A 24,150-nucleotide genomic window follows, 5' to 3' on the forward strand; every position below is an offset into this window, starting at 1 on the left:
ATTTCCTTTAAGCGATATGTTGCTTATTCTGGTATTAAATCATAATGTATTTACAATTCACTTATATCATTTGTAGTTGAGCAAATCAGCCGAGCAAACCTTCTTTGTACTCCCACAAACTTCTGCCAAAAATGATTGTAGTTCGTCGACTTGCTCTAGAAACACCCCTGCTAAGAGGGTTGTTGTCCCAACTTCTCTGGATGATATTTTGCAAGATGAAGTCCTAATTGTAGGAGAATTGTCATCCAAGGCGCAGCGAAATTTAAAATTTTCTCCATTTAGTGATCCTTACGAATGGGCATGATCAGTGATAGAATCGTTACCTCTTGTGGCGATTCAAACCTTTGGTGCAGATCTCTGATAATGATTAAAACCTTTGATACAGATCCACGGGGCGATCACGAACGTTGAACGATGACAACGTCTCTACTCAGTCCACACGAACGGATTCCTTCAATCGCAGTGCTAGCTGTTATGAATGAGGGCTTTGAGTGAGAAGGAGAGATACGAAATTCCAACTCTTCAGTTGTGTTTTCTGTCTCAGTGAGTTACATTGTTTCTACCCAAGGGGTTTTATTTATAGAACCACTTGTGTGGGCTTTAAGCAAAAAAGCCCACTTAAGTGCATTTTGGCCCATATCTCATAATATGCCAAAATCACTTAAGTATTTGGTATCTTACCATATTTCGTATTCTACTTAAGTACACCGTACCTTACGATGTTCCTTAATTATTCTATCTCTCATCAATCCGTCCTTTGTGTGTGACCCTATAAGTTTTCGCGACGTTGGCAATTATATTAAATCACGCATTTAACATAATAAACAGTGAGCGGTATCTAGCAACACATCCCTGCTACCCAAGTCACGAAAATATCATGTGATCTGACAAAAACCTCCTGTGATAATAATTATGTGTATAATTACCCCTTTGCCCTTATGTCTATATTGAACACAAGGTATAAATCGTGTCACCCTTGTCCAGTTCAATATTGGGCCCATAGACATTTATCCTGTTACGCAGGATAGGCAAATTCCATCTAGGACACTCATGTCCCTCAGCATGCTTTGTGGAGTACCCATCAACTGTCTTTATCGTTATCTAGTTACGGACAATGTTGGATCATCAATAAAGCACTCGACTCTACATCTAGGATCCATAGTGGTTTCAGGTCGAAGAGTGGTATACACTATTATCACCATGAGAATAACTTATGACACTTTGCATAACTTTCTATATAGTATTCTCATAGCGGGTCAATCCGGTACAAATATTACTCCTAATATTCATACCTATGTTTAAGACTTGGTAACTCTTTATCCATGATCCATGAGATGTGATCATCAGTCTACAAACATAATAGTCTTAATGCTTTAATGTTATCCCACTTCACACTAAAGCTCGACTACGGATACTTTAAGAATAATGTCCTTATGTTTAATGTGTTCTCATGATTAAGTCACACTTAATACATTAAACGGACTATCTATTCCAAGGACTTTATTAATCAACCATAATAAAGAAAATGCCTTTAAATAATTTGATACAAGCACCAAAAGTATTGGCCTCTAGGGCTTACACCAACACTAATTCCAATGCAATATGCAACTAAGGCTAAGCACATCAAGAAGGAGATCATATAATGCATACCTCACTTTTTGATGCATTTATATGTTTTGTTGACTTCATTAATGTAAGGTTGATTTTCATCCTCTAAGAACTATGTCTATTTAATGGTGTACTTATGTGTTATGTATAACTTTGCAATGTTACATTGAATTGAGGAACTAACTACTTCATGTTTATGTTAGTGTACATGAAAATTTGTTGACCATCTAAGTGTTGGAAATGATCTATGTTTTTCACAAAAACCTGAGCAAAATGAATTTGGTCTTTTCTTATACTTAAGGTTTAAATGCAGTATTCACTTATAAATTTATTCATATGACAGAAGTATGCTAATTTGACTTATATTAGTAACAAATGTATAATTTATTTAATAACTTAACGAATTTATAGTCTGTTTAACAATGTAACCAATTCATATCGCATTATGTTACAACTTAACAACTATATCACTTAAAATGGGAATTTGACTTGATTATGCTACATGGGTAATTATAAGAACCTTCCAGTTTTGAGAGCAAGGTTATCAGTTTATTATTGATTACAACAAATGTACCTTGAAGTCAGCATGAATGCACAAATCTATCATTACAAATTGGCATTTAAAAGGAATGTGTTTTTACACATACAATAATGGAAAACTTATTATTAGTCGTTTTTCTGAAACATCAAAGTAAAAGAATATGAAGGAGAAGAGCGATCCAAAACGCAGCAGAATTTAAAATTTCTCCTTTAGTGATCCTTACGAATGGGCATGATCAGTGATAGAATCATTACCTCTTGTGGCGATTGTAACCTTTGATGCAGATCTACGGAGCTATCACGAACGTTGAACGATGACAACGCCTCTACTTAGTTCACACGAACGGATTCCTTCAATCTCAGTGCTAACTGTTACGAATGAAGGCTTTGAGTGTGTGTGTGTGTGTGTGTGTGTGTGTGTGTGTGTGGTGTGTGTGTGTGTGTGTGTGAGAGAGAGAGAGAGAGAGAGAGAGAGAGAGAGAGAGAGAGAGAGAGAGAGAGAGAGAGAGAGAGAGAGAGAGAGAGAAACGAAATTGCAATTGCACCAATGCTTCTACATAAGGGTTCTATTTATAGAACCACTTGTGTGGGCTGCAAGCTACAAAAGCCCACTCAAGTGTATGTGGCCCATATCTTATAATATGCCAAAATCACTTAAGCGCGTGGTTGTGTGTGACCCTGTAGGTTTTCGCGGCATTGACAATTATATTAAATCACGTATTTAACATAATAAACAGTGAGTGGTATCTAGCAACACATCACTGCTACCCAAGATACGAAAATGTCATGTGATCTGACAAATCCTTTTGAGATAATACTTATGTGTACAATTACCCTTTTGCCCTTATGTCTATATTGAACCCAAGGCATAGACCGTGTCATCCTTGTTCAGTTTAATATTGGGCCCATAGACATTTATCCTGTTACGCAGGATGGGCAAATTCCATCTAAGTCACTCATGTCCCTTAGCATGCTTCGTGGACTATCCATCAACTGTCTTTATGGTCATCCAGTTACGAACAATGTTTGATCAACAATAAGGCACTCGACTCTACATCTAGGGTTCATAGTGGTTTCAGGTCGAAGGGTGGTATACATCGTTATCACCATAAGAATAACTTATGACACTTTGCATAACATTCTATATAGTATTCTCATAGCGGGTCAATCCAGTATAAATATTACTCTTAATATTCATACCTATGTTTAAGACTTGATAACTCCTTATCCATGATCCATGAGATGTGATCATCAGTCTATATACATAATAATCTTAATGATTTAATGTTATCCCACTTCACAATAAAGCTCGACTATGGATACTTTAAGAATAATGTCCTTATGTTTAACGTGATCTCATGATTAAGTCACACTTGATACATTAAACGGACTATCTATTCTAGGGACTTTATTAGACAAACATAATAAAGGAAAAGCCTTTTATTATTAATAAATAATTCGATACAAGTACCAAAAGTATTGGCCTCTAGGGCTTACACCAACAGAATATACCGACCACTTTAGGCTCAGTTCAACAACCTTACTTCTTCGCCACTTCTACTATCATAATTAATAAACTTATGCCCCATTTTTGTATGATAGGACTCAATTGCAACTGTACAAGGGTAGGTTATGTTCCATGATTTTTGTTTTGTTTTACACATTCAGCAACTAGCTCCCTTTGAAGGTCCTGATCATATCTTCATGGGAAATGGTTAAGGTTTGCACATTCAGTCCTTTGATTCAACTGTCTTTTCATCACCATTTCAACCCTACACACCTCTCGCACTTCACAATCTCTTACTTATTCCCACTATCACAAAGAATTTGATTAGTGCCAATTAGTTTTATAGAGATAACCATGTCCATTTCCTCTTTACTACTGACAAATGTCTTGTGCAATCACATGTTTCTAAGGTTACCTTGCTTGAAGGAAGTGTTGGCAGGGATGACTTATAAAAGTTTTGCTTAAGCAATAAGTGATATGTTATGGTTACAAACTCTATTCAAGGAATTGTTTATCTCCTTCAAGCTTCCTATAATCTTATGTGATAATCAATCTGCTGTTATGCTGGCTCATAACCCTATTTTTCACTCAAGAACCAAACACATGGAGATTGACCTATTTTTTTGTTAGGGAGAAAGTGTTGACCAAACAACTTCAAACCACTCATATCCATGACACTGATAAATAGGATGATGTTCTCTCTCTCTCTCTCTCTCTCTCTCTATATATATATATATATATATATATATATATATATATATATATATATATATATATATATATATATATGTGTGTGTGTGTGTGTGTGTGTGTGTGTGTGTGTGTGTGTGTGTGTGTGTGTGTGTGTGTGTGTGTGTGTGTGCGCGCGCGCGCGCGCGTGTGTGTGTGTGGAGGGGGGGTGTTATTAACGTATATATCTAGTATAAGCTCAAGATTGATAAATTTCAGTCTAAGCAGTATTCAAAACCTACTATTGCAGGTCATCAGGTCTGCAATATAAAAGCAGACAATTGTATTATTTTGTAACTAACCAAAAACAGAAATGAAAAGTTAATTAAACTGGAATGAAAGCGCTCTCTCTCTCTCTCTCATGTATTAAAATAATATTAAACAAATATTTAAATAATTAGTGGCATAAATTGTTACAAGCGGTAAAACGGATCTGACCCGTCAAAGATGTCTGTTTTATCTACATTTTTGGTGAGACGAGCCTATATTTTAGGCTTGCACCTCCTATTAGGTATGTCCACCCCATTTTTTTGGTATGCGGACGATAACGCATCAAACATAGTTTTTCTAAGTTTTAGATTTTAAGGAGCAATGCACCCACCCATACTATTTTTAGTGGGGCGGATAAATGATTTAGGCATGCACTCATATTATAAGAATCCGACCCTGTCCTATTTTTTTTGCAGGTTTTTTTTGGACGAACCTAATATGGAAGGCATGCCCATTTTCTAGTGAAAATACGCATCATAAGTTAGTGAAAATACACTTGTCGTATTTTTTTTATACTCACCAATCATATTTGATTCATATTATTTTTTATCAAAAAATATAAATATTTGTAGCATTTTTTAATATTTATCAAATATTTGTTATGTAATTTTTATTTATTTATCAAATACAAATACTTAGCTTATATTTTTTTATATATAAATTATAAATATTAATTTAATTTTAATCATGAGTATATACAGTACAAAATAATTAATACATTATCAAAAATTTAAAATTTAATATATTTTTCTATATTTAGATCCTATCTCACTTTCTTTGGTACATTTTTATAATTACATCAATTACACAAAAATTATAAACAAGTCTATAATATAAATTATACAAAAGAACACTAACATTATCATAAATTAAAAATTTAATATTATTAATTATATTTTAATAGTATTTATAATTATAATCAATATTATATATATATTTTTAAATAGTGAAATTGAGATTATCTCAATTATTATAAAATAATTTAGATTACAAATTAATTAAATACTTATTGTTATTTATTATATTTAAAATAAAATTAAATATTTAAATTTTTATTGAAAATAATTAATTTTTTTTAACGTATCATATTATATCATAATATATATATATATATATATATATATATATATATATATATATATATATATATATATATATATATATATATATATATGACAGTGTAAAATAGTTTTACACTATCATCCAATAAAAATATATCATTTTGCCATATCATACCAGTATTTTAAAATTTTCAGTCTGATTTTGCGAGATTAATGGTTTTCATTGGTTGACAGTATATATATTACTCATCGAATCAATTTTTATAAAAACAAAACGATTTCAACGATTTAGTAATTTTTTTCTATGCTAGGTCAACAGATTTTAGAAAACATTAAAATAAAATAATATTAATTAATTAGTTAGTTAATGCTCTAAATTTATACCGTGATTCTTGAGTTAAAATATTTTTGGTAAATAACTAAATATCGTTAGGTGCATTTAAATTCACATGTTTTTGTTGAAAAGAAATTTGATCGACAAATTAGTGTTTGCTTGGAAAAGCAAATGAAATAAAAAAGAGGGCAAAATGGTCATTTTCCTAAAATGAGAGTGAAATCACGACCGTTGAATTTGATGCAAACAAAACAACCTGTTGATGCGGCTTTCCGTTGTAAAATTAGCTTGATCGTAGAAAGAAAGATAACAGACACTGCTCTATCAACAGTGTTCTATTCGTTCAACGATTCATACTCTTGTTTACTTCGGTGATTCTCTTCTTCTCTCCAGGTTCCAATTCCAAAAACTCCTCATTTGTAGAATTGTAAAGTTTTTTAGGGATTTTCTGTATTGTTAGACTATGCCTAGCCTATGGCAGTGTTATCTTCATTCTATATTTTGTACCTATCCTTTTATTCAGTTAAGGTTTTCTTCTTTCTAAGCATTTGCTGTTTAATTGCATTTTCCAACTTTTGAATGTTTCTACATTGACTGAGTGTGTGTCTTTTGCTATATAGTCTCACATGTCTTAAAAAAGCTTGGAAGTTTCGGTGACACTTGTGATTAAGTTTAATTTATTCATTTTTTAAATTATTATTAGTGTCGGTGTCGTGTTTTCACGTGTCTTCATAGGTCTTTTGAGTTCATGTTTAGTTATTCTTTAGTTTGTTGTTATTACATCTTTTTGAGTTCTTGTGTCTTCATGTTGTGCTTTAGTTTCAATTATGTAACATCATTAGTAATTTTAGTATGTTACTAGTACTCTACTCCCTTTTTATAAGCTCCTTTTGTCATTTTTACCTATATTAAGAAAAATAAGTACAATGTTTAATGTGTTAAATTTGTATATGAATGTTACTTAAATACCTTTTCATGTATAGATGTTTCAAACCCCAACTTTTCATTTCCCAAGACAAATATCGGTCGGTTGCGGGGCATTGCGGTCGCCTAAAGGTTCTCGCGATTTCGGTCGCCTAAAGGTTCTCGCGATTTCGGTCGCCTAAAGGTTCTCGCGATTTCGGTCGGTACATGTGTTGTGACACTGATTGCGGTCATTGCAATGTGAATTAATCACAATTTGTTCTTTATCACCAAAACGGCGAATAACGGTATCGGTATTGACACCTTTCGATACTGTTTTGTCGCGACTGTTTTCGTGGCAACGGACCGTTTTTTAAAACATTAGTTAGTAGTACTAATAGTAATTGGGATTATATTTGGAAATAAACAAAGAAATGTGTTCAGTAACTTGATATGAGACTTATATTCAGGGACAAGTTTTTTTAAGTGATTATAAGTAGAGCCATAGGTAGTCTAAGTGTAACTTGACTTTTTGTTTGATGTGTTTTTTATCTTTCTGGTTTTATGCAGTGGTGATAATTGATGGGTAGGCGGAAAAATAAACCACGTCGATCGGGTGGGATAATAGTAGAAACAAATGGTACTACGGAAACAGAATTGGATAAAGATAATATTGTAGAAGCGGGAGAAGAAGAAAAACGTAATTTTGATGATATTGATAAACCGTATGTTGTTGAAGTTGACCGCTCTGGTTGGTTGTCAGATGAACACCTTGATATTTCTGAAGTTGTTCTTAGGGATTTAAATATAAGAGAAGGTTTTAATGGTTTTGAACTGTCTGAAGATTTTTCTCAGGATCCCCAATTCTCGTTAAGATTTCGGTTATGTAATGTCGGTAATGTTCTTGGTCGAATCAAACTTGGCCATTGGCCTGTATTACCTTACACCGATATTCATTTAGAGTTTGTTAGAAGAGCTACAACTGACAATAGTGAAACATGCACAGTGATGTTATCGGGTATTTTTGATGGACCTGATGAAGGTGTTTCTGGTCTTGTTCATTTGACGAGTTTGAAATTTGTTACATTGAGGGTGGTTCCTGGGATTAGGCTTTCTGAGGACATACCTTCCCTGAGGGTGAGGGTTGAGGTACTAAAGAGTGCCTTCAATGCATGTGAGTCGCTTCTTGAGAGTTCTAGACAGCTATGGAAAAAGAGTATGATGAATGTCATGTCTTGGTTACGACCAGAAATGATGACTTCAGAGGTTAGGTATGGGTTAAGTAGCTATATGGAAATGGAAGTTGATTCGCAGACAGACATGGAAGACAACGGGAGCTATGAAGGGGAATGCTCAAGGTTCGATCCTGCTGGTTTTTATGAAGCCATTAAGCCTTCAAAGTAAGTTGAGTTTTCTCTTTTGTCTTGATCACTAATTTTAGGACAGAAACAATTCTTATAATGCTCAATTGTCACTCATTATACAATAACAGACTAGCTTAAGTCTTTAGCAATAATCAATCTCCAATTCAGTGTTGTCAAATAGTAATAGAAGCTATATCGGTGCTCTAGTGTAGCAGAATTTGCCGAAATGATTATTGTTCTGGATATTTTATTTAGTATTAAGATTCACCATATAGCGGCATTATAACAATGTAGTGTAGCGGAATTTAGTAACATTGCTCGATTTTGTTATCTAGCTTGTAGCCTTTAGCTTATCTTTTGTATATATGTGCACAGAGCAGAGCCAATGCTTGAAGATGACATACCTGAGTTACTTCCTGAACTTCGGCCATATCAACGGCGTGCAGCTTTTTGGATGGTAAAACGAGAAAAAGCAATGGAAGAAAGTCAGATTGAAAGAGAAATAAATCAATTTCATTCTCCATTATGTGTGGCGGTTGATTTTCTGGACACAAGCTCTAAAATGTTTTTCAATCCGTTCAGGTAAGTTTTTTAACCAGTTAGCAAAATATAACTTACATGCATTCTTTTTTTGTTACATAACTCATATGGGAGGCTTCACTTTCTCTCTCCCCCTACAATTATGATTTCATTTTACGTGTACTTATTTAAGTTATAATGGCTTCAGTGGAAATATTTCTTTGTGCCCAGAGACTTCTTCACCTTATGTATTCGGAGGCATTCTTGCTGGTAGGTCCCAAGTTATGCTGCATATTTCTTTTATTTTTCTCTAATAATCAAGTGGATTTTATTAATTTTTAAATTTTGAATAAGTTGTTATATTTTACAGTGGTAAAAACAATCTTTTATTAACAAATAGCTTTTTACCAGTTGGCCTCCTTTGACTTATTAATGAATTGACTATTCAGTCAAATATTTTGCACGATGAGTAATCCATGGAATCTTGTGAGGGCAAGATCAGTATGGTTCTTCTGATAGCATCCTGCTCTCTGTGCTGTTGAAATGTTATCAATGCCGCTGTTATATACATATCTGGGAAAATTGGGATAGAAGTAACTAATTTGTTGAACAATAAGGTATATTGTATACAAGAAATTTTTGAAATTCAATTTGACACGACTTAGGCATGTTAATAAAATGTAATACACAAACTTACATAGGTGTAGAATACTTGTAAAGAAATAGGCATCAATAACTCCTTAACGTATAACAATAATGACCACAATTTGTAAATTATAGTTATGATCAAAACAAAAATTGTAGAGTTATTGCATAGATTAAACTATATTTTAACGTCGTTGTCGACACAAAAGTTGTATCACCTAAGACAAAAAGTGAATGTGGGACTTCTCTATGTTTATGGAGGAGAGACGTAGTTTTCTTTTAAGATGTAAAAACTAGAAGTGTATTTAATCGTTTAAAAAACATGCCAAAGATTTGTGAAAAAAGAGTTTTAAAAACTTAACCCTCCCAGTTGTATTGTCTCTATTGCACCACAATGAAGCCGTATCCACAGAGTATCTTAAATGTATCTGGTAACTTAATTTTAACAAAACAATAATGTACTTTTGGATATTTCTATGACCGTATCCGGAAGTATCTTAGGAGTATCGGTATCTGATACAAGTCCGACACAGATACTTCTCCCATTTTGGATAATCCGAGCTTCAAAGCATCAAACCTGTTGTCATATTTTCCCACCAAGTCACAAGAATCCTCTAAGAAAACTTCAATATCTAATGATTAATCTTGTCAACAATGGACATTGCATAGTGAACATCAATCCAGGTTTCAAGTGTCATATTCCTCTTTCTTTTGAACAAAATTCCTCTTCCTAAATTTTCTTGAGATACTAAAGAATTCCATTGAGTAGGAAACCCTTGTTAAATTTTTAAATTTTACTCTTATTTTTGCTTTCTAATGTTCATTTATGCTCTATGGTGTGGAATCTCGAGGCTGTAATACCTATGCATTCTGAAATTTAAGAGCTAGAAAGTTGAAAGTGTAGTGTTGTTTATTTGCATATTGACAAACTGTATGGCCGTGTTGTTCTACTTGCATAGTCTCTCGTTGTGGTTCAATGACAACTCTTATGGAAACTTGTAATTATCTTATGTTTACTTTATATTGTTCTATGTATTTATTTATGTTCGATAGTCTAAAATATTAAGCACGTAATTATAATGCTCTTGTTCTGAAGCTTAAGTAGCTGTAATTTGAAGGCAATTGTTCTTTATTGCTATTTTGGCAAATCGTGTTTTCCGTTCTCTCTGATGAAATGTTTCAATGTAACAGATGAGATGGGATTAGGAAAAACTGTAGAATTGCTTGCCTGCATCTTTGCTCACCGTAGATCAGCAAATGGAAGCGACACACTAATTGACTCAGTTCCCCAAGTCAATGGCAACGAAAAAGCCGCTTTAAAAAGACTTAAAAGAGAGCGCGTGGAGTGCATATGTGGAGCTGTCAGCGAAAGTCTCCAATATGAAGGACTATGGGTTCAATGTGACGTTTGTGATGCTTGGCAACATGCAGATTGTGTTGGTTATTCGCCTAAAGGAAAGTCACTGAAATCAAAACAAGGATTGGAAAGCAAGACACATAAAACTACTATAGCTTTGAGGAATGGGGAATATGTATGTCAAATGTGCTCTGAACTAATGCAAGCTACTGAATCTCCTATCGCCTCTGGTGCTACACTCATTGTTTGCCCAGCTCCTATTTTGCCCCAGTGGCATGATGAAATTATTCGGTATAGTTTTTTCTTAATGAAATTATCAATGTTTGTATCAACCTAGAGCTCGGCGCCTACTGTTTTTTATAATGCCTGCAAGGTCCTACTTTCTGTGTTACCCATATCGAGTTGCATGCTTGCATGTTGCATCAATTTGTGTTAATGGTTAACTTGGCCTAAGGATTATAATAACTCTCCTGTTAGGGCATAAGTAATGCATTAAGATTGTTAAAGGAGCACAGATTTGATATGCCAGCTGTGCCACCTTTATTTTGGAATGTTGAGACTCAATCTAAAGTTTTTAAAACCATGATACATATTAACATAATTGCCAGCTGTTTTCAAGTTTTAGTTTCTTTTAGACATGCATAGTTGGATTATTTTTCCTTTCTTTAATTTTGGTTATGAATATGAATTGTGATCACATTGTGTAATTCTTATTTAGTGATTTAAACTAAATGAACTTATATCTGTCTCATACTCGTTAACTTTTCTTTGTCACTTGTCACTGCAGTCATACACGTCCAGGAGCCCTGAAAACTTGTATTTATGAAGGTGCGCGTGAAACATCTTTCTCCAATTCAACTTCAATGGATATCGATGATCTTGCCAGTGCAGACATCGTAATCACTACATATGATGTGCTTAAAGAGGATTTGTCCCATGACTCTGATAGACATATAGGTGATCGACATCTTTTGAGGTTTCAAAAAAGGTTAGCTCTAAAGAGTAGTATGATATTTTCCCATTTGTATCATCAGATTCTGATTTCCTGTGAGTTTGAGGTGGATATGTATTTTTTAAATATTTACAGGAACCACACATGATACTCGATATGCATAATATTATTTATTAGAGTAAGTTCAGTTTTCTGCATGTGCTTTTATTATTTATTAGAATAAGTTCAGATTCTGATTTCCTGTGAGTTTGAGGTGGATATATTTTTTAAATATTTACAGGAACCACACATGATACATGATATGCATAATATTATTTATTAGAATAAGTTCAGTTTTCTGTATGTGCTTTTATGATCCAAGGTTTTTAGTAGCCTGTTCTTTTTCTTCTTGTAGGTACCCAGTTATCCCAACTCTTCTTACCAGAATATATTGGTGGAGGATTTGTTTGGATGAGGCTCAAATGGTGGAGAGCACTGTTGCTACCGCTGCAACTGAAATGGCTCTTAGACTCCATTCCAAGCATCGTTGGTGCGTTACAGGAACCCCAATTCAGCGAAAGCTTGATGACTTATATGGACTTTTAAGGTTCAGTAAAACTAGTCCTTTCAATATATACAGATGGTGGAGTGAAGTTATTCGAGATCCTTACGAGGTATTTTATCTATAACTTATGTTATACTAAATTGTTGCAGATTGATGTTTCTTAGTACTCCGTTTTTTTTTAATAAATAAACATGGAGTAGTATAATAGTAGTGCAGCTATGTTCTCTTATTGTCAACTTATATTCAAAAACAATATAACAGTCTTAGAAGCTAGAGTTAACATGGAAACCTTTATTTTGTTGTCATAACACATGCTAAAAGTTTTGTGTGTCTAGAGAATGGAGCAGCCTTTCTATGTTGTAGTTTTGATTTATCTGATTTGTCACGTCCTTGATCTGAATCATTTCTTTCAGCAGAGTTCTTTCATTAATTTATTTTTTCTGTACATTTCTATTCTTATCCATAATTTTGCAGAAGGGAGATATGGGAGCTATGGAATTTACACACAGAATTTTCAAACAAATCATGTGGCGTTCTTGTAAACAACATGTTGCAGATGAATTGGAACTTCCTTCACAAGAGGAGTGCCTCTCTTGGCTTACACTATCACCAGTAGAAGAGCACTTTTACCAGAGGCAACATGAAGCTTGTGTTAGAGATTCCCATGAGTTTATCGAAAGTTTGAGAAATGATATTCTTAATAGAAAAGTCCCAGGTTTTTGCTCAGTGTTGTTAATTTAATTTTTATAAGTCATTTGAAAGCAATGCATATAGGATAATGATTGATCTTGCAATGTTTCACATGGATTCCAGATTCTGTAGCTTTGAATGGTTTGTCTGATCCTTCAATGACCCAAACGGAGGCAAGGAAGCTATTGGATGCTTTGCTGAAGCTTCGCCAGGCTTGTTGTCATCCCCAGGTTGGAAGTTCTGGGTTGCGATCCCTGCACCAGTCTCCTATGACAATGGAGGAAGTACTAATGGTGTGTTACTTGTAATGATCTTTGATAAGCTTTTACGAACAATGCACATGTGTTTTGCGTTTTCAATTGACGTGGAACTTAATCTGCAGGTCCTTATAAGCAAGACCAAGGTAGAAGGTGAGGAAGCTCTCAGGAGGTTAGTTATCGCTCTGAATGCACTTGCCGCAATCATTACAATACAAAAAGATTTTTCTCAAGCTGCTTTGCTGTACATTGAAGCTCTTACTTTTGCTGAAGAGCATTCTGAAGATTTCCGCCTTGATCCTTTGTTAAATATTCACATTCATCATAATCTTGCTAATATATCCCCGTTGGCTGAGAATTTTTCTTTGATCTTGCCATCCAAACGAAAGCAAGTGTCTGGCACTTCTGCAATTAATACAACCAAAAGGCATTCTCTTGCAAAGGTTGATCATGATCATGTGAAGAGGCACAAAATAAGTAACTGCGATAACATAACTTCTGCAGAACCATCAAATGTTGAATCTAGCCTTTCAGAAAATGACTTAAATGATAGAGAATTTGATGATTTGTCTGCAAGTTCCGTCAAATATCTGATAACAGAGTGCGAAGATTTAAAACTTAAATATTTATCTGTGTTCAGTTCAAAGCTAACTACAGCTCAACAGGAGTTTCAAAGTTCTTACATGCAGGTAAATATCCTTAATGGCTCTTAAGAAATAAAAATTATCTGTTTGTATTGGACTTTTGAGGCTTTTTCTTTTATTTTTTAAGTCCAATTTAGCATCTTGAAATATAAGTTGATATTTTATCATGGATTGCCAAAAACCTTAATATTTGATGTTTCCTTTTAAATAGATTCCTTATCTAGCGGGATTGTTCTTGGTTTGTTTTAGTAGTCTCCACTTACTGTTTTCTGTAATTGGCTTTTGGACACTTTGAAGGTTTGTAACTTATATCGTGACACCAGAAAAAATCAAAATACACTTTGGTGGTTAGAAGCACTTCATAATGCTGAGCAGAACAAGGATTTCTCAACCGAGTTGCTTAGAAAGATTGAAGAAGCCATCTCAGGAAATTCAAACAATTCAAAATCGTCACGAGTAGCTACTCGGTTAGTGATGTTTTGCTGTATAAGATTGTTCAACAAAGATATTCGTAAAGCAGTGGATTTTTGTGAAAACTCATAGCAAAGTTGTATTGATTGGTTATGTTGCATTGCCATAACAGTTTCTTTTATAATTTAAGATTTGAAAATTCATTTCTAAGACATTTTGATAAATGACAATTAGTAAATTTACTATAACATGCATTGTTACTAATGCGTGTTACTTCTGATCCAGTTTTCGGAGCATAAGCTCTCTGAAGTATCAAATTCAAACCAGTTTGGATCAGTTAGAAGCCTCTAGGAAAGTGCTATTAGATCGTTTGTTAGAAATCGATGAGACAATGGAAAAACCAAATGATGAAGATATTGAGCGTGTTGGTAAATGTCGAAATTGTCAACCTAATTGTGATGGCCCCCCATGCCTTCTGTGTGAACTAGATGAATTGTTTCAGGTTTGGAAAATTGAGCTTATCTTGCAATTTGATTCACACAACTTTTAACAAATGTAATATGGTCTCATGTTTTAATTTTATCTTCAGAACTATGAAGCTAGACTCTTTGTTCTCAAGGATGAACGTGGAGGGCTAATTTCATCTGCTGAGGAAGCAGTAGGTTTTAAAAAGAAAATATTTGCACGTAATCAATTCCTCGCAAAGCTATCAAAGTCTAATCACAGTTCATCAGTATCTGATATTGATTATGATGAGTCTGGAAAAAGGAATGTTGGACAAAGAGTTATGGTAAGTAATTAATTTCAGTTAAATTCCTTTGTCTATGACATTTGCAAATATAATGTTTCTCCTTTTTCATGGTCGATTGAAACAGAGTCCAGAATTGTCACTTAACAAAAATGAAATAAAAATTGAAAGAACTTCAACATTTCACTGCATTACCCTGAAAAAATTATCCAGTTTTTGTGAATTGTTGTACTAAATTCATCTTGTCCCTTAGCAATGTATATTACTGTTAAGAAATGTGGTTGGACCTAACTCAACCCTACAAAACCGGCTTGAGAAATATGTGACAATTACTTACTAATCTTCCATATTAATTATGGTGATCTATTTAGGCTTCGAGATCGGCATCTATGCTGGAGGTTCTTCTTGGAGTTATAAAGAACTATTGCAAGACTCAGTTTGGAAAGGACAGTATCTCAGCAGCCACCAAGCATTTACATATTTTGGAGGTATAACTTGATGAAATATAATCTATGCTTATCTATAGTTGAATTTGACAGATGTGATTCATATACGAGGTATTAATCTAGAGAGTTTTGATTTCAATATTACCCTCCCATCCTAAAATAATAAATACATACGCGATAGGTTGATTGTGCTCACCTGGAAATTAATGACTGAGTTTTTCTGATTCAATCTTTTTAAAATTTGAGATCATCCATACTAACAATGTATATTCAATGGATTCTGATTATTTGTTCATGGCTTTGTAAGGGAATGCGAAAGGAGTTTGTTTATGCAAGGTCTTTGGCATTAGCTCAAGATCAATATCTGCGAGCCCATGATGAAATAAAGATGGCGGTTTCTCGTTTACACCTAAGGGCAAATGAAGATGATAAATCTCTTGATTCTCTAGGTGAAAATGAATTATATGCGGCTAGCTCAAACTTTTCCCAGGAGAAGTTTATGTCATTGGCCTTGTTGTCACAGATAAAAGGAAAGCTACGCTACTTAAAGGTATAGAAAAATAAGCCTTAGAATTTTTTATGTGATTAATATAATTTCCTCTGTGTATTTGCCAAATTTCTAGGTAATCAAAATTAACCCCTTGAGCAATTAATGGTGACTAAAAAGTATACACATACCGCGGACTTTTAAAGATATATAAAGCTATTTGAGAGTTGGCTCTTGACAATAATCATGAAATATTATGTAGAAGCATGGAAATTCTGAATAGTTCATTTGAACATTAATGTTATTAGAACATGGGTTTGGGCTTAACTCAACCTTATAAATCTGGCATCACTTATAAACATATTGTTAGTTCATATCTCATTCAATGTGGGATTCTTAGCACCCACTCACGCCAGTTTTGAGTTGTCTCAAACGTGAGACTTTCAAAGACTAAGTTGAGAATGATTTATAATAGAACATGAGTTGTTCCTAACTCAGTCTTATATAACCGGCTTCACGTTTAAACATATTGGAAGTTCATATCTAATCCAATGTGGGACTCTTAACACCCCCTCACGTCTAGCTGGACATTTGAAGCATGACCCAAGTGGTCAGATAGCGGGGACCTGATAGCTGGTAGTCCAATAGATCTTATGGTTTGGGCATCAAATCTAAGCTGAATTACCTTTCAGGGTTTGGTTCAGTCTAAGCAAAAACTGCCATTGGAAAGTCCAGTTAACTCTTCATGCACTCAAGACACAAATGCTATGTCAAATTCTACAGAAGAGAAGGGTGAACTCATATCTAAAACTTATGAGGAAACATGCCCAATTTGCCAAGAAAAGCTAGGCCATCAGAGAATGGTGTTTCAATGTGGGCACGTTACCTGCTGTAAATGTAAGTATTATATGACAAAACTTCATATTATCTTTCTTTAGTTGTGTTAGAGATGTGATAGTCATTTATCAATCTTTAACAGCATATGTTTCTAGGAGAATTGAATTTTGACATAATTTAAGAATATTGTATAAAACATAACTATGCATCTATTTCTCACAGGTTTATTTGCTATGACTGAGAAGAGGCTTCAACATAGCAAGACTCATAATTGGGTGATGTGCCCTACATGTCGACAGCATACTGATTTTGGAAACATTGCCTATGCTGTTGATGCACAAAAGGAATCTCCCAATTCATCAATGCTGCATACACCTGACAGCTGTGGAAAACATGAATCATCCATTACTGTCAAAGGCTCGTATGGAACCAAGGTGTTTTATCGCATTGCAACTTTAAGTGTATTGATAATCTCTAGATGAATAATGATCATATTCCATCTTCGTTTACACACGCCACTACCACTGGGATCTACTTGTTGTGATGCCTAAGTCTGAACTGGCATGATTTTGTACTGCTTTCTACTTGAGATTTTACTTATGAATGAATGGCATGGCAAAGTATGTCGATAGCTGTGTTCCTTTTGTTGTTCGAAGAGAGTGGGTAGATGAGGAATGCTGACCGCATATAACCACTATTCAAAACATATATGTACTCAATGTAGAATCTCAGTACACCCCTCTCACACTCAGGGCTATAAATATTTGAAGCATGAACCAAGTTGCCCGATAACCAGTGTCCTAACAAATCGATGATAATCTGGACACCATCTTAAAGTTTTGATTGGTTTTAACTCAATCCCACACAGTGACTTGTACGGGGAGGGATGTCTAACACATACCATTACTATTTTGGTCATTTCACTATCTAATGTGGGATTATCAACACCCCTCTAGGATTGAGAATTTGAAGTGTGATCCAGGTGGCATAATGACGGATGGTCCAACGAATCTAGGTTATACTCTAATATCATAGAATTTAGGTTGGACTTAAGTCAACCCCACAACACCGACTTGTACGGTAAGGCGAGGACAATCTCCAAGTGAGAAGAATTAAATTCGAATAGAATATACAAAAGACAACATGCTAACTATTTTTAAAATTAGAATATCTATTATTATTAATGTGTATATCATTGTTAATAATACATTCCAATTTGTAATTTTCATGTTCCTGCTAAAAAGTCAGCATTGGATTTTTTTTAATACTATTCTTCATCTTTGTATTGATGATGTTTTGCAGATTGAAGCAGTCACAAGAAGAATCTTGTGGATTAAGGCTGCAAATCATAAATCAAAAGTTCTTGTATTTTCAAGTTGGAAAGATGTACTTGATGTACTGGAACATGCCTTTGCCACCAATAACATCACCTTCATCCGGATGAACGGAGGCAGGTATAATAATCTATGCCATTTCTATTTCATATTTTACTTGAGTATTTATGCTGAACTAGAAGACTTTTAGAGGCGTAAAAAATGGAATAGGAAGGCAAAAATCATGATCGAAATCCTATTTTGGTTCAATTTCATATTAAAAATTAATCAATGTTATTTTTGGTATGAATTTGTGAGTTCAGGAAAGCTCACACCGCCATCAGTCAATTTAGAGGAAAACAGAATGACTCAAAAGGATGTGAGGGGTCAGAACCAAAATCTATTCAGGTGTTGTTGCTTTTAATCCAACATGGAGCCAATGGTCTTAATCTTTTGGAAGCACAACATGTGGTCCTTGTAGAGCCATTACTCAATCCAGCTGTTGAAGCACAAGCAATCAGTCGTGTACATCGTATTGGTCAAAGGAATAAGACCCTCATTCATCGTTTCTTAGTAAGTCTCTCTCTTTCTATCACCACTCGAATTCAATCATCCTTGTCTTTGGATGTGCTCTTCACTTGAATTAACTCTAGATCATTTCTAGTATTCATGTCCAAGTTTTTTTGCTTTGAATATTTGAATTTTAGTTGCATAATTTTTTGTTTCTCAAGTCATATAAAGATATGTTTGACATTACTTTATTCTTTTAAATGAATTTTTTTATTATAGTTAATACTTCACTCCACTCCTTAAATCATATTAAATATCTGTTGCATTACTTCTATATGATTTCTGTGAGGACTTATGGATTTGCTCATTTCATTGATTAGCTAATATTTCTTAAGAGACAATTGCCACGGATAAGAGTCTCTCATTAGATAAGATATGACTTGAAAATATGTATATACAAGTGGTGGCAATGACAATCCTCCCCTTACGTGTCAGTTTTGCAAAGGTTAAGTTAGGATTAATTCAAAATTTTAAAATAGTATCACAGTCTATCCAAAATTCATTGGGCCGATAAACCATTCATTGGGCCGATAAACCACTCAAATCACGTTTAAGTATGTTAAAAGTCCCACATTAAACGAGATATAATCTAAAAATATGTTTATAAGTGGTGGTTGACACTTGAAAGCTACCCCTTTACAAACCATTTTTTTAAGGTTTGAGTTAGGGTGAACCTAATTTCTAAAAACAACCATCAGTAACCACTAAATGTATTTGGGGTAAATAGCTTGATTAAAAGTTATTCAATAATTGTTTTCATTTAAGTGCTCGTGTATAAATTGTTTTTACAATTGATTAGCAAATGTGAGAAAATTTTGTACAAGCAAATGTGAGAAAATTTTGTACAAGCTTTTTATAGTCTATTTTGTACAAGCATATAACATATTACGAGATTCTTTGAAAAACAAAAAATAGTTTATGGACATATTCTAAGCTATATTTCCATGTTTGTGTTTAAATCACAAGATGAGTTTGTTTTACTATATAAGTTTTGTTTAGGTTCTTCGAAAAAAAAAATAGTTTATGGATATTCTAATCCAATCACAAGACGAGTTTGTTTGCTTGTTTAAACTCTTCGAAATGTCTCTTTTAGAATTTTTGGGTTGAGCTTAACTTATCCCTACAAAACCGGTTTGTAAGGTGAGGGTTGTTCAAACTTTATAAACCCAATTCATGTCATATATCTAAGCAATGTGGGACTAAATCCACCCATTCAAACTCAACACAATTAAGGTGTTTGAGGTTGCAATGAAAGCAAGCTAAATGCCGCAATTAGGCGATTAGGGGCGGATCGCAATGAAGGTGGATTCCATCACACTTCACGCTCAGGTCTCAATGAGCCTGAATTGTGGACAATGCGGGAAACCCAACAAACATATTTAGATAAGCTCGGATACCATCTTAGAAATTTTGGGTTGAGGCTAACTTATTCATACAAAATGGGTTCTTAGAATTTGGGTTGGACCTAACTAATCCCTATAAAACTGGGCTATAAAGTAAGGGTTGCGCAAGCTTCATAGACACTACACAAACCATATCTCTAAACCATATCTCTAAGTAATGTGGGACTAAATCCACCTATCAAAGGCTCCAATAAAGGAAATTCAAATGCCGCATTAAGGCGACTAGGGGTCAGACCCCAATGACGGTGGAATTTCCAACAGCCTTCTCTATACTTTTGTAGATGTTTTGGAAATATTAAGATTTATTTGAGTGAATGAAAGCAAAGAACATGAATTAATGTTCTCTCTACCCTTTCTTGCCTCAGGTCTAAGTTTTGTCTCAGAAATTCATACATGAAGAATTGTTCTTATATCTTTGTTCTTGCATCTGTTAGGTAAAAGACACAGTCGAAGAGAGCATATATAAATTGAACAGAAGCAGAAGCAACCACTCATTCATCAGTGGCAACACAAAAAATCAAGATCAACCTGTTTTGACCTTTAAGGACGTGGAATGCTTGCTGGCAAGAGCACCTCTAATGGCACCAGAAACCGATGAAAATCCTAATACAAATACAAACCTGAGAGACTTTCCTCCATCAATTGCGGCAGTTATAGCTGCTGAGAGAAGACTTCATGAGCAAAGAACATGATCTTTTTTATCGCTTCGTTTCTTAAAAATGTTACTAGGCACAAGTGCAACAATTTTAAGAGGCCAGGGGAGTTGCATTGCAATAAACTTTCAAATCTCAATATAAATTATTCTAACAATTTTTTCTACAAATATCTAGAATTTCGTTTATTCTTGTACATATAGTTACGTATAGTTAGTTTTGTGAATATTTAACTTGACACCCTCGAATTAAACCTGTCACTTCCTGTTTGGAGCAAACTTTCTAGTTATATATATCATTTATTTTAAATCGTGAGCTAAAATCTTTAAAATATATGTTAAATCTTTAAAGTTTTATTGTTTTACCTCAAGTTGTATGAAATATCTTTTAGTTCATAATGGGCTGAGGTTTGTTGGGTCAAATAATGAATTCTTCCAATTTCATATTGGGTAGTGAAAAGAAAAAGAAATGAAATATTCAAATAAATAGGAAGAGAATGTTTGACTTTTCTTCAGTATAAAAACTCTAGCCTTTTGAGTGTAATGAGGTTTGGATAGTTCTGACTCATGTGATATTTTAGAGAGAATTTGTTAGTATCCTTATTTTATAGATCCACTCGATCAAAGGTACATATTATTAGGTTTGTTGGGTCAAATAATGAATTCTTCCAATTTCATATTGGGTAGTGAAAAGAAAAAGAAATGAAGTATTCAAATAAATAGGAAGAGTATGTTTGACTTTTCTTCACTATAAAAACTCTAGCCTTTTGAATGTAATGAGGTTTGGATAGTTGTGACTCATGTGATACTTTAGAGAGAATTTGATACTATCCTTATTTTATAGATCCACTCGATCAAAGGTACATATTATTAGGTTTGTTGGGTCAAATAATGAATTCTTCCAATTTCATATTGGGTAGTGAAAAGAAAAAGAAATGAAGTATTCAAATAAATAGGAAGAGTATGTTTGGCTTTTCTTCAGTATAAAAACTCTAGCCTTTTGAGTGTAATGAGGTTTGGATAGTTGTGACTCATGTGATACTTTGATACTATCCTTATTTTATAGATCCATTCGATCAAAGGTACATATTATTACTCAATTAACATAATACTACATTTACGTATTAGGCGAACAAACTAGGAGTTCAAAACTCTTAAGTTCTTATAATGTGTGATCACACGATCATCTATTACCGCATTCGTAAACTCTTATCACTTACACGACAAATAGATAAGGGTATAAAAGAATGCAACTCTTATCACTTACATGACAAATGAACATCAACTCCTAGCTATCCAGTCAAATTGATATATCAGGACAAGATTACTCTCATTGAAAGGAGAAAATTACTATGCCTTATCCATTCAGGCGAGTTTTATGGTGAGACCTATTCCCCGAAGTCCTCGAAATGCCCATCTTGTGGACTTACATACCCAATCATTTTCTACTCTTGACTGGTATTAGGTATTTCGAAATTCATCGTCGGATTCTAACATAATTCTGTGTATTCTCACTTACCAAATAATATCCATTAGATAAGTAAACATACAAAAGAAAAGTTATCTAACATTCTTTCCCAATTAATTTCCTTTAAGCGATATGTTTCTTAGTCACCAATTAATATACTTTAGATAAACATACACATACACAATCATTTAACCAACTAGGGTTACACACAATTAATCAATACGATAAGAAACATACACAACCGTTCAAACTAATTAGGATTTTCATACAATTATCTAATTCAATTAGATTACATACATTTATTATCAATTGAAATTTTGGTACGCAGATGACAAATGTCGTATACGATGTCACGACACCAGGATCAAGACATTGTCACAACACAAACAATTATAATGCTAAAGTAAACAGTAGGAAGGAAATAACACATGTTAATTGTTAACCCGGTTCGGTGCAACGTTACATACATATGGGGGCATCCAAGCCAGGAAGGAAATCCACTATAATAGTATTAGTTCGAAACATCTGGTTTTACAAACTTCTCACCTAATCACTACCCTTGGAATTTCTATCAAGACCTCCTAGATATGAGACCCTTCTAACTTTCCTTCAATCACACAACAATGATAACAACTTTTAACAATAATATAAGACACTCTTCCACTGAAATAGAATCCACTCTTACTTAAAAGCTCATGAGTAATTCACAATTACAACTCAAAAACTCAGTCCACTTCAGGCATCTAAGTGATACAAGAATGACTACGAATAATAATGAAAAAACTAAACCCTAACAGAGACTATCACATGCGCAACTTAGTTATCTTAGATTTAGAGTCGTCCTTTAAATAGCCCCAGAATAGCATGGGCTTCAGGCTAAATACTCAGCAAATCCAATCAACTTAAATCAGATTGCTGCACAATCTTCTGCAGAATCAAATTAAATCAAATCTAATGTTTCCTTAAATGTTTTGACATCCTTTCTTAGGAAACAAGGCACAACTGAAATCGATCTTTGAGATTCCTAAGCACTTTGAACCGCATAATGCGTGAATTAAAGGGCCAATGAATCTTCACTAATCTCACGCTTAAAAAATAAATATTTCAAGAATGTAAAACCACTTCATGCCACGATGTCGTACATGCATGTCAAAACATCTTGTCCAACATCTTGCTATTTCACTTGTTTTAACAAAATGCTGCCAATCACAAAACAAACAACCTAACAATCTCCCCATTTGACAAATTTGAGCTAAAACAACCTTTGCAAAAAATATCTTGTAAAAATAAAAAAACTCAAGAGAACTTCATCAAATCAAATGCACAATAAACAAACTTGGAAATTCTCCAAGATACATCAGAGGCATACGCAACAAAACAAGATAAAACTAGCCTCACAGAGAATGTCACATCAGAGAGAAATAAATTCTCATAACACAAACTTTTTGTAGAGAAAAATAAATTCTACCAGACAGGATCTCAAGACATTTGACCTGACTTCACAGCAACCAAAAAACACACATGAACTATCACTAAGTAAGTATGTTATCATTAAGCTAGAAGAAAAAACACATATGCTCCTCTAAATAGTAGAACAGAGGCAAGAACTACCCTCTTCATTAGTACTCCCTCTCAAGGGGCAAAAGGCAAAAGAGAGCAAAATACCAAATAACCATATACACAATAACCACACAAAAATACCAAATAACCACACCACTATTCCCCATTTTTAGCCAAAAAAATTGACAAAAAACAGAAAAACATTCATTAGGACCAGAAAAAATATCAGATGTAGCAGATAATATTACAAACCAAAAGGCACACATGATGCATAAATTTTCCATAAATGAAGCATAAACATAAAGAAAAAACACAAAGAGAACATATCACA

The 24,150-nt window shown here is 33.9% G+C and overlaps 1 protein-coding gene across 4 annotated transcripts in view; it reads left to right on the forward strand.

Annotated features, from left to right (window-relative positions):
- LOC127118620 (uncharacterized) overlaps window positions 1-21,107 on the forward strand; it is a 37,179-nt gene extending 16,072 nt beyond the window's left edge. For 2 of the 4 annotated variants that reach the window (XM_051048845.1, XM_051048846.1), the window contains exons 2-20: window positions 7,523-8,352; window positions 8,692-8,898; window positions 9,044-9,105; window positions 10,672-11,128; window positions 11,625-11,825; window positions 12,184-12,442; window positions 12,808-13,048; window positions 13,147-13,316; window positions 13,406-13,969; window positions 14,222-14,391; window positions 14,621-14,837; window positions 14,925-15,125; window positions 15,455-15,571; window positions 15,837-16,079; window positions 16,709-16,913; window positions 17,076-17,287; window positions 18,156-18,307; window positions 18,490-18,739; window positions 20,574-21,107. In XM_051048845.1, the coding sequence (XP_050904802.1) occupies window positions 7,535-8,352; window positions 8,692-8,898; window positions 9,044-9,105; window positions 10,672-11,128; window positions 11,625-11,825; window positions 12,184-12,442; window positions 12,808-13,048; window positions 13,147-13,316; window positions 13,406-13,969; window positions 14,222-14,391; window positions 14,621-14,837; window positions 14,925-15,125; window positions 15,455-15,571; window positions 15,837-16,079; window positions 16,709-16,913; window positions 17,076-17,287; window positions 18,156-18,307; window positions 18,490-18,739; window positions 20,574-20,831 (5,004 nt within the window). In that variant the 5' untranslated portion in view covers window positions 7,523-7,534 and the 3' untranslated portion in view covers window positions 20,832-21,107. Of the gene's footprint in view, window positions 1-6,286; window positions 6,443-7,522; window positions 8,353-8,691; window positions 8,899-9,043; window positions 9,106-10,671; window positions 11,129-11,624; window positions 11,826-12,183; window positions 12,443-12,807; window positions 13,049-13,146; window positions 13,317-13,405; window positions 13,970-14,221; window positions 14,392-14,620; window positions 14,838-14,924; window positions 15,126-15,454; window positions 15,572-15,836; window positions 16,080-16,708; window positions 16,914-17,075; window positions 17,288-18,155; window positions 18,308-18,489; window positions 18,740-20,573 lie in introns of those variants that run through there. The other 2 variants (XM_051048843.1, XM_051048847.1) reach the window with 2 other exon arrangements.
- The last annotated feature ends 3,043 nt before the right edge of the window (window positions 21,108-24,150 follow it).

This window comes from Lathyrus oleraceus, chromosome 2 (genome assembly GCF_024323335.1).
Source record: "Lathyrus oleraceus cultivar Zhongwan6 chromosome 2, CAAS_Psat_ZW6_1.0, whole genome shotgun sequence".
NCBI lineage: Eukaryota > Viridiplantae > Streptophyta > Magnoliopsida > Fabales > Fabaceae > Lathyrus > Lathyrus oleraceus.